Source organism: Acyrthosiphon pisum, chromosome A2, assembly GCF_005508785.2.
Source record: "Acyrthosiphon pisum isolate AL4f chromosome A2, pea_aphid_22Mar2018_4r6ur, whole genome shotgun sequence".
Lineage (NCBI taxonomy): Eukaryota > Metazoa > Arthropoda > Insecta > Hemiptera > Aphididae > Acyrthosiphon > Acyrthosiphon pisum.
The window spans coordinates 27,680,418-27,692,877 of NC_042495.1; the positions used below are offsets into that span (position 1 = coordinate 27,680,418).

Below are 12,460 nucleotides of genomic sequence, written 5' to 3' on the forward strand. Positions count from 1 at the left end.
TTTTTTAACAACTACGTCTGTGTATTTAAGTAACTCTGCTGGGATTTCATCTACACCATACGCTTTATTGTTTTTAAGGGAGTCCATCGCATGATCAAATTCTGCCTGCAGGATATAATCACCTTTATCATCCTCATCTACATTATCTTCTTCCTCAAATATCATAGTTGAAATTATCCTCATATAATTCTTCCAGATATTCTTTCCATCTTTTGGGCCCTTTGATCAGCTTCTAGTAATAATTCGCCGTTTTTGTTTACTAGGGTTCCTGCGTTTTGTTTCCTTTCACGAAAAAGCTTTTTGGTTTCTGAAAACGCCAGGTCACTTCTTCCTTTTTTAAAAAAATTTTCTATTCCCTTACATTGCTCATCTAGCCATTTTTCTTTCGCTTTTTTTATCTTCCTTTGCACTTCATTTCGTATTCTTTTGTATTGTTGTTGTTCTTGTGTGTTAGTTTGATTTTTATACCTTCTTCTTTCATTTATTAGCTTAACTATTTCGTCTGTCATCCAAGGCTTCCTCTCTTTCTTTTGGGTTCCTAATACTTCCTCTGCCTGGATCTTTAGAATTTCCTTAATAATTTCCCATTTATTTTCCTCCGACTGACAGTTCTCAATTTGTATGTTGTTTAATGCTTTCTTACATTTCTCTTTAAATTCTATTCTCTTCTCATCTTTCTTAAACACTTCTAAATTCCATTTATTTGTGAAAACACCTTTCTTAATTTTTTTGTACTTTAGATTTGTTTTCATAATAATTAGATTGTGATCGCTGTCAATATCAGCACCAGGATAGGTTTTTCATTGTTTAATTTGATTTTTAAAGCGTTGTTTAGTAATAATGTAATCGATTTGATATCTCGCAGTATCTCCCGGCCTCTTCCAGGTATATAATCTTCTTTTATGGTGTTGGAAAAAAGTGTTTGCAATTGTCAATTTGTGTTGTGTACAGAACTGTATTAGTCGTTCTCCTCTCTCATTTCTGGTTCCCAAGCCATAACTACCCGTTATGTTACTCTCTCTCCCTTCGCCTACTGCTGCATTCCAGTCGCCCAGGATTATAACATTTTCCCCTGCTTTGGTCATCGCCATTACTTCATCTATTTTATCATAAGTTTCTTCAACTTCTTCGTCATTGTGTGATGATGTTGGCATGTATACTTGGATAATCGTTGTAATAGCAGGTTTAGTGTTAATTTTAACCATGATGATCCTATCTGTACATTGATAATAGCTGATCACACTTTCTCCACACTGTTTATTCATGATGATGCCTACCCCAGTATGTCCATTTTCCGAGCCTGTATGAATGAATCTGTACTCATCACTCCAAAAGTCACCGGGATCTGGCCATCTTACTTCACTTATCCCAATAATGTCAATATTTAGTCTTCTCATTTCTAGTTTTAAATTTTCAAACTTTCCGCTTCTTCTCAAGGTTCTTACATTCCATGTGCCTACTCTTTTATAGTTTTGTTTTGTTTTACTCAAGGTAGTCTCCACCCGGACATCCGAACGGGAGACTAGTTTACGTCCGGAATCTTTTACAATAAGTACACAATCCATAACTGCAGATACTAGGGATAATAAGGTGGTGGTTTCCCGTTTCCTTCCACCTCGCAGTTTTGTAACCCTTTAGATGGCTGCCATCTTCACTTACAAATGTTTGGTATGTAGCTGTACCGATCTCCTTGATCTCCACCTACATCAAATACTGGGGAAGCTGCTGCCCTTCCCCAGACCCTTTTGGTCGCCTCTTACGACAAGCAGGGATTGCTCTGGGCCTATTCTATCCCGGGACCCAGACGGATTTAATATAGTATGTTATAAATATATTGGATAATTCTAAGTAAATTATGATTTTTCTTCTGTGGGTATGCATTTTGATATTGTAATTTAATAAGTATAAACTGTTGAGACTTCAAACATTCCACTACAACGTATAATATTAACCTAATTTAAAATATCTAATCTCTAAAATATCAGTACCTACAAGTCTTAGGTATTGGTTTGTCAATATGTCAATTATTTACTCTCAATTTACTCAAGTTAATTCGTAGTAGTTTATACCTACAATCATAATATTTAATCCAAATTTTTGAATACAATACATTTGTTCGAATTACAATTTATTAATAAATCATTTTATATTGATACATTTTTATGTTAAAACAGAAATACGAATTTTATGCTGACTTACCTAAAATATCTGGAATTATAATACAAATTATTATCTGAGTAGTGTCATTTAAGGATAGTTATCTTTGACATTTATCATTATAAAAATGGATGTACAGTAACGGGGTGGGTGAGATATTTTTTTGTTGTCTCAAGAACCTATATTGTTCAATTTAACTTCTTTAATTAATAGCTTTTTTTCCCAACAACAATAATTAATACATTTTCTTATATATGATGAATTCTAATGTATAAAAAAAAATACGAATTTTTAGTTTACTTACCATAAATTACTATAATAAGACAATTTATTATTTCAATAGTGTTTTACTTCAGATGAGTAGGTATCACATTTAAAGTAGATAATCTTTAACATTTTAAATTACAAAATAATGTTGGATGTATTGGATTTTAAATTACGAGCTTATTTTTTCTCATATGTCTGGTAAAACGTTTTTGATTTAAATATATTTAATCTACAATCTCAGAATAATCAGAAGTGACACACAAAAAAAATCTGTTAAATTTGTTGTGTCTAACCTAACCTTTACAGTGCTTAAAAATAAAGAATTGCCTCTCAACTTGATAGAAAAATAGAATAATGGGAATTATTTTTCTACCGGGAACACTGATTTACCATAAGTGTAGCAAATCACCCTTAGAATTGTAATGTATTTATTATAAAAGAAGACTTGTATGCTGACTTACTTTTAGCTCCTGAAACATTAAAACAGTATTTTATAGTATTATTTAAATTAGTTGTTTTCCTTAACATTGGTACCTAATCCTTCTAATTATACATTTTAAAATATATCTGTTTAATTTTAGTTATTAAACTTGTTACAGGTAATCGCTCACATGATTTATGATGAATAAATATGGGGTGCATTGAATTTAAGACAAGAATATGTGGTTTTTTTTTTATATCAATAGGTATCAAACATAGGTATATTGTTTATACAACTCGTTTATGCATAATCTGTAATCACTTTGTCTGAATTACAATATTAACACATTTTCTTAAATTTATAATGTAAATATTCTAAAATAAGAATTTTATGCTGACATACTTTTTTTGTCTGAAATTATAAAACAGTTTAATATTTTAATAGTATTATTTAAGTTAGTTGTTGTACTTAACATCGGTACCTATTCCTTCAAATTATGAATTTTAAAATAATGTAGAATGTATCTGTTGTATTAAAACGAAAGAATTTGGTTTTTTTTGTTATATTATGTTACATTGTAATATTTATGATATTACAGGTTTGAGTTAACTAGGGTTAAATCACAAGCCTATACAATGCTTCTCACTGAAAAAGTTATTTGGGATTGCCTAAACCTATGTTATTCTTACAGTAACTACCACCTAGTTGAAAATATCGATAATATGTTAATATATGATTTGGAACTTTGTTACTTTACGGGACAACCATTTTTTGTATTTGTTTTTCTTAGATTTTTTAAGTTAACTATAATGAGAATGATGGTGAAGTCAGAATTTTGCGTCAAACATAGTTTTGAAGTTACGGCTTAATGAAGTATGCTATATTTGCGAATATAAGGAATTCGAGCATCACTTTAGGTTACTGCACCTATTACGAATATTGATTTTGTTTTTTTTTTTTGAAACGTATGAACTTCAACGAGTTAAGAACGACTGTGCAATCAAAATTAGATACCCTGACTTCATTTTGAAGTTATATGCTATGGAAGTTTCGGATTCTGAGTTTTTACACATACGATCAATGCTCTAATTATCTATACACTATACTAATGGATTAAAACTATTTTTGGAATTATTAGACAACAGGTCCAGTTGCAAAAAGCAACAGACTTCCTTTCGCCTACCGGCTCCGGTCGCAAAACTCGAGGTGCTGCGGACCATTCGTTGGATGGATGCTCGGCTCCCAAATATGCCAGTACTTAAATAGTAAACCTGGGGGGGAGGCCAGGAGGGGTAAGGATGCCTAGGTTCTCAGTATTATAGTTATTTAAATAAAAAAAAACAGGGTGTCCGGTAAAGTAAAAATACCTATGATTGAATATATTATGTTAGAAATATATTGGATAATTCAAAGTAAATAATGATTTTTCTTCTGAGGGTATACATTTTGATATTGTAATTTAATAAGTTTAAACTATTGTGACTTCAAAATGTCCACTACAACGTATTATATTTATGTAATTTAAAATATCTAATCTCTAAAATATCAGTACCTACAAGTCTTATGTATTGGTTTGTCAAGCTGGCAATTATTTACTCTCAATTTACTCAAGTTAATTCGTAGTAGTTTATACCTACAATCATAACATTTAATACAAATTTTTGAAAACAAATCATTTGTTTGAATTACAATTAATAATTTTTTTTTATATTGATACATGTCTATGTTAAACCAAAAATACGAATTTTATGCTCACTTACCTAAATGATCTGGAATTATAACACAAATTATTATGTGAATAGTGTTATTTATGCATAAATATCTTTGACATTTATTGTTATAAAAATGGATTTACAGTAACGGGGTGGGTGAAATATTTTTGTGTTGTCTCAAGAACCTATATTATTCAATATAACTTCTTTAATTACTGGCATTTTTTCCGAACAACAATTATTAATACATTTTCGTATATGTGATAAATTATAATTTATAAAAAATAAAATACGAATTTTAAGTTAACTTACCTTGAATCGCTACAATTTATTATAAGACAATTTATTTTGTCAATAGTATTTTATTTCAGATAAGTAGGTATCACATTTATAATAGATAATCTTTTACATTTTAAATTACAAAATCATGTGGGATGCATTGGATTTTAAATTACGAGCTTATTTTTCCTTATATGTCTGGTAAAACGTTTTTGATTTAAATATATTTAATCTACAATCTCAGAATAATCAGAAGTGACACACAAAAAAAATCTGTTAAATTTGTTGTGTCTAACCTAACCTTTACAGTGCTTAAAAATAAAGAATTGCCTCTCAACTTGATAGAAAAATAGAATAATGGGAATTATTTTTCTACCGGGAATACTGATTTACCATAAGTGTAGCAAATCACCCTTAGAATTGTAATGTTTTTTGATGAAATGTAACATTTTTGAAATTATCTTTCAAATTCCAGAAAAAGTTATTTAAAAAAAGAATATTTGAACATTTTTGTATTTCAATTTTTGGAGAAGCTAAAATCAAAAAATCAAAAATATGGGAAAGTGGATTTCAAGTAAACTTGAAGACGAATTCAAATATGTTTTCATAATTCTTACCGCTTCATTAGATCAATTTGTATCTTTTGCAAAAAACACGTCTAAAATACTATGTCATGTGTGTGTTAGACGAAAACAGAAAATCACGGTATCGAATCCCCTTAAAATTACGAGCATTTTTTTCCTTATATGTCTGGTATCACGTTTTTGAGTTAAATATATTTAATCTACAATCACAGAATAAACAGAAGGGACACACAAAAAAATCTGTTAAATTTGTTGGAAAAACGATACACTGTCAATGTATATTGCAATTATGTAAAATTATAAATTGTCATACATGTGTTTATAACCTATATAAACAATGTTTACAAATAGATAATTGCTTCTCAATTTGCTAAAAAAATAGAATAATGGGAATTATTTTTCTACCTGGAACACTGATTTACCATAGGTGTAGCTAATCGTCCTTAGAATTGTAATGTTAATAAATGTTCTAAAATAAGATTTTTATGCGGACTTACTTTTTGTTCCTGAAATATTAAAATAGTATTTTATAGTATTATTTAAATTAGTTGTTATACTTAACGTTGGTACCTAATACTTCTAATTATAAATTTTAAAATATATCTGTTTAATTTTAGGTATTCAACTTATTACAGGTAATTCTTCACATTTTTTATTATGAAAATGTGGGGTGCATTCAAGTTATAACAAAGATGTGAGGTTTTTTTTCGTCGTATCAATAGGTATCAAACATAGGTAGGTATATTGTTTATACAACTCGTTTATGCATAATCATTTTATCCGAATTACAATATTCATACATTTTCTTAAAATTGTAATGTAAATATTCTAAAATAAGATTTTTATGCTGACTTACTTTCTTCGTCTGAAATTTTAAAACAGTATAATATTTTAATAGTATTATTTAAGTAAGTAGTTGTAGTTAACATTGATACATATTCCTTCAAATTGTAAATTTTAAAATAATGTAGAATGTATCTATTGGATTAAAACGAAATAATTGGGTTTTTTTTTGTTATACTATGTTACATTGTAATATTTATGATATTACAGGTTTGAGTTAACTAGGGTTAAGCCACAAGCCTATACAATGCTTCTCACTGAAAATGTTATTTGGGATTGCCTAAACCTAAGTTATTCTTACAATACCTACCACGTAGTTTTAAATATCGATAATATGTTACAATATGAGTTGGAACTTTGGTACTTTACCGGACACCCTTTTTTTTGTAATTTTTTTTTTTTAGATTTATGAAGTTAACTATAATGAGAATGATTGTGAATTCAAAATTTTGCGTCAAACATAGTTTTGAAGTTATGGCTTTATAATAGATAATCATTTACATTTTAAATTACAAAATAATGTGGGATGCATTGGATTTAAAATTACGACCTTTTTTTCCCTTATATGTCTGGTATCACGTTTCGGAATTAAATATATTTAATCTACTATCACAGAATAATCAGAATGGACCCACAAAAAAATCTGTTAGATTTGTTGGCAAAACGATACACCGTCAATGTATATAGCAATTATGTAAAATTATAGATCGTCCTACATGTGTTTATAACCTTTACAGTGTTTACAAATAAATAATTGCCTTTCAACTTGCTAGAAAATAGAATAATGTGAATTATTGTTCTACCGGGAACACTGATTGACCATAGGTGTAGCAAATCGCCCTTAGAATTGTAATGTAAATATTCCAAATACGATATTTATGTTGACTTACTTTTTCCTCCTGAAATAGTAAAACAGTATTTTATAGTACCTATTATTTAAATTATTTGTTATAATTAACATTGGTACCTAATCCTTCTAATTATACATTTTAAAATAATGTTGAATTTATCTCTTGGGTTTACAACGAAAGAATTGGGTTTTTTTTTTTTTGTTATATTAGTTTACATTGTAATATTTATGATATCACAGTTTTGAGTTAACTAGGGTTAAGCCACAAGCCTATACAATGCTTCTCACTAAAAATTTTATTTGGGATTGCCTAAACCTAAGTTATTTCTTACAGTACCTAACAAATAGTTGAAAATATTGATAATATGTTTAAATATGATTTGGAACATTGTTACTTTACCGGACACCCTTTATTTTTTTAGATTTATTAAATTAACTATAATGAGAATGATAGTAAAGTCAGAATTTTACGGTCAAACATAGTCTTGAAGTTATAGCTTAATGAAGTAGTTTATACCTACAATCATAATATTTAATCTAAATTTTTGAATACAATACATTTGTTCGAATTACAATTAATAAATAATTTTATATTGATACATTTTTATGTTAAAACAGAAATACGAATTTTATGCTGACTTACCTATATGATCTGGAATTATAATACAAATTATTATCTGAATAGTGTTATTTATGCATAGTTATCTTTGACATTTATTATTATAAAAATGGATTTACAGTAACGGGGTTGGTGAGATATTTTTTTGTTGTCTCAAGAACTTATATTGTTCAATATAACTTCTTTAAACACTAGCATTTTTTCTGAACAACAATTATTAAAACATTTTCGTTTATATTATACATTTTAACGTATAAAAAAGAAAAGACGAAGTTTAAGTTTACTTACCTTGAATTACTATAATTTATTATAAGAAAATTTATGTTTTCAATAGTGTTTTAGTTCAGATAAGTAGGTATCACATTTATAATAGATGACCTTTTACATTTTAAATTACAAAATAATGTGGGATACTTGGATTTAAAAATACGAGCTTTTTCTTTCCTTTTATATCTGGTATCACGTTTTTGATTTAAATATATTTAATCTACAATCACAGAATAATCAGAAGAGACACACAAAAAAAAATCTGTTAAATTTGTTGGCAAAACGGTACAACGTCAATGTATATAATAATTATGTAAAATTATAGATTGTCATACATGTGTTTATAACCTTTACAGTGTTTACAAATAGATAATTGCCTCTCAACTTGCTAGAAAAATAGAATAATGGGAATTATTTTTCTACCGGGAACACTTTACTAGTCTGGTCAACACTTTACTACTGGTCTAGTCTACCATAGCAAATCGCCCTTATAAGTGTAATGTAAATATTTTAAATGGAAACATGCTTAAATAATACTCATCCACAAACCAGGCAAACCTCCCGAAAACCCATCCTCTTACCGTCCTATAAGCCTTCTGCCTATCGTAGGGAAACTATTTGAAAAAATACTACTAAAAAGAATTACAAAAATTGCCACAGATAATAAAATTATTCCTGATTTCCAATTCGGCTTCAAATACAAACACTCCACAATCCACCAACTGCATCGAGTCGTCGATCAAATCTCATTAGCATTCGAGAGCAAAAAAATCTGCATTGGTATTTTCCTAGATATCGCACAGGCTTTTGACCGAGTTTGGCACCCTGGCCTACTCTTTAAATTAAAATCCTTCTTGCCTGCTCCTTACTACCTACTAATTAAATCTTATCTAAACCAACGAACATTTGTCACGAAAATTAACGGCACCTTATCCAACTCTCAAATAGCAACTGCTGGTGTTCCCCAAGGCAGTGACATAGCTCCCTTCCTATTCAATGTCTTTACCAGTGACCTACCTCTAAACGAAAACACACTACTTGGTACGTTTGCGGATGACACTGCTATTCTTGCTACTGACAATGTTCCCATCCAAGCTGCCCAAAATATCCAAAACCACATAACTGTGCTAAACACCTGGTTTCACGACTTGAAAATTCAAGTTAACCCATCAAAATCCACTCAAATTACCTTCACACTTCGACCCTTAGAATGTCCCGCAACCTTTATCGGCAAAGCACAAATTCCATCTTCCACACAAACTAATTACTTTGGTTTAATCCTCGACAAACGCCTCACTTAGGGCCCACACTTAAAAAAGAAGCGTAAAGCTCTCAATTCAAGACTCCACCTTCTCAGACCCTTACTACACTCAAAACTCTCATTAAAAACCAAAAGAACAATTTACATGGCTCTTCTAAGACCCATGTGGTACTATGGCATACAACTTCGGGGCTCAGCCAAACCCTCAAATACTAGAACAATTCAGGCATTTCAGTCTATTTGTCTACGTCTAATATCAGGTGCCCCCTGGTATATTACCAATGAATCACTTCATAAAGACATCTGCATTCCAACATTAAACAGCCTTGCCAAAATTACCTACAAAAAAACACACAAAACATTCAGTTCTCACTCAAATCCTATAATTACCCAACTATTATCCAATCATATTCCACGTAATCCACCCAGGCGCCTGAAAAGGACCTGGTGAAGGGACCTACTCTCTCCTTAAATCACTTCCCACGGGGTGTGACCAATGAGCAACTTCCCCCTCCTGTAAATCAATCCCCATCACATTTACTTATTGTATAACATGTAAATACAGATTGTAAATATTATGTTTTGTTCAAAAATAAAAAAAAATAAAAAAAATATTTTTATGCGGACTTACTTTTTGCTCCTGAAATATTAAAATAGTATTTTATTGTATTGTTTAAATTAGTTGTTATACTTAAAGTTTGTACCTAATCCTTCTAATTATAAATTTTAAAATATATCTGTTTAATTTTAGTTATTCAACTTATTACAGGTAATTCTTCACATTTTTTATTATGAAAATGTGGGGTGCATTCAAGTTATAACAAAGATGTGAGGTTTTTTTTCGTCGTATCAATAGGTATCAAACATAGGTAGGTATATTGTTTATACAACTCGTTTATGCATAATCATTTTATCCGAATTAAAATATTCATACATTTTCTTAAAATTGTAATGTAAATATTCTAAAATAAGATTTTTATGCTGACTTACTTTCTTCGTCTGAAATTTTAAAATAGTATAATACTTTAATAGTATTATTTAAGTAAGTAGTTGTAGTTAACATTGATACATATTCCTTCAAATTGTAAATTTTAAAATAATGTAGAATGTATCTATTGGATTAAAACGAAAGAATTGGGTTTATTTTTGTTATATCAGATTACATTGTAATATTTATGATACCACAGTTTTGAGTTAACTAGGGTTAAATCACAAGCCTATACAATGCTTCTCCCTGAAATATTATTTGGATTGTCTAAAACTAAGTTATTCTTACAGTACCTACCACCTAGTTAAAAATAACGATAATATGTTACAATATGATTTGGAACATTGTTACTTTACCGGACACCCTTTATTTTTTTTAGATTTATTAAATTAACTATAATGAGAATGATAGTAAAGTCAGAATTTTACGGTCAAACATAGTCTTGAAGTTATAGCTTAATGAAGTATGCTATATTTGCGAATTTAAGGAATTCGAGCATTACTTTAGGTTACTGCCGCTACGAATATTGATTTTGTTTTTTTTTGAATCCTATGTACTTCAACGAGTTAAGAACAACTGTGATATCAATATTAGATATCCTGACTTCATTTTGAAGTTATTTGCTATGGAAGTTTCAGATTCTGAGTTTTTACACAAACGATCAATGCTCTTGTTTTGGCACCGTCGGGCTCCTACAGAACCGGCGGTCGGCCTAGCGATTCGGGTGACGAGAATATAGAGGACAAGGTAACACCGTTAAGCCTGGTTGGTATATTATATAAGATTTCACTGAACACTTCGTAGTATTTAAAAACATGTGTTTAGAGCTCTATATTATGATCAACAAAGCAAGAACCTTTAACAATAAAGTAATATAAAAGCTGGCGGAGACGTCTCCCCGTCTCAGCGTACAATAATGAGAAGTGCTCACACCAGAGCGCAATAATAATAATAATAATAATAATAACAGATAATCGACAACGATACCAGTGACGACGACAATAGGTGCGCGGAGTAGAGTGGCGGCAGCTGAAACGGCGGCGGCAGTATGCGGCTGGATTATCAGCGCGCGGCGACGAGGGCTGCGCGGAGTGGAGTGGCCGCTGCTACAACGGCGGCAGGTCTGCGGCAGAATTATCGGTGTGCGGCAGTGACGAAGACGACCTTGACCTACAGCCGGTCTATTTGAGTCGTTCCGGCGGCGGCGACGACGGCGGCTGCAACGGCTGTGTACGCGAACGTGTTCGGTGGCAGCGCGCGGCAACGATAATGGGCGCTAAGGCGTGCCAAACCGAACGGCACTTTTGGACGGCAAGGTGCACGACGGCTCGAGTTGAGACCCACAAGCGTACACTCGCGTAGTCGTTGGTCGCACAACGAATTTCCGCAAACGAACAACAATACTCGCGTAAAGTTAGATAGTGCGGCGGAAACGCACAAAGAGACGTGAGCTCAACTGCCCGCTCTACGAAGCACTGATTGTAAGAGACCGGTTGCGCGAGCGCGCGGCTTGCATCCAACGGCGGCTGCTCTTATCGGCGTTTATACGCCAGCGGCGTGCGCAGCCCGTACGGCTGGTCAGGCTGGGTATGCACGTAATGACGCTGAGTTTCGAACATGCTCCCCCCATGGGAGGTGCATCCTCACAATCCTGGAGTGAAACGGTGCTGAGATACGAAGTGTGATGACGTGTTATGGTACGTCGCCTTAAATTTTACATATTAAACAAAAAAAGTTAAAAAAAATACAAGAGCTAAGAGGTACATGAAATGAATACATAAAAATTCATGGAGTACAAAAAAGGTACGCCTGTGATTTACATAGGGTGCACACATAAAATAACATACATGACCCACGTAGGGTGCGTAAAATACATAAGATACATGGAATAAATAAAGTACATGACATATATAGGGTGGCTGTTATTTTTTTTTTTGTTTAACGGTGTCACCTTAAAGGGCGTGGCATGGTTTTTATTTTACAATAATGACAACCGAGGTGACCAACCAACATATTATAAATGACTATTATACGTACATAGTACTATGTCACCTCTTTGTGTTTTCGGTTGGAATCTCGTCGCCCGAGGCTGGACACCGTCACGGTAACTGGGTGTGCATGTTAAAATAATAGCTTTTCAATGGTAATAGAATATACTGGTAGGGATCGGGTGCAACACCCCGAACGACCCAAGCATGCAGGTTCCTACAAC

General features: G+C 31.7%; 1 protein-coding gene across 1 annotated transcript; it reads right to left on the reverse strand.

Moving 5' to 3' along the window:
* Nucleotides 1-800: 800 nt before the first annotated feature.
* Nucleotides 801-1,565, reverse strand: LOC103309133 (craniofacial development protein 2-like). Its single transcript, XM_008183813.1, has one exon. It carries the CDS (start codon nucleotides 1,563-1,565, stop codon nucleotides 801-803), a length of 765 nt encoding a protein of 254 aa, XP_008182035.1.
* Nucleotides 1,566-12,460: the final 10,895 nt, after the last annotated feature.

Excerpts from the sequence above, each read along its gene's own strand:
- LOC103309133 (XM_008183813.1), bottom strand. The coding sequence starts at position 1,565 with ATGGATTGTGTACTTATTGTAAAAGATTCCGGACGTAAACTAGTCTCC.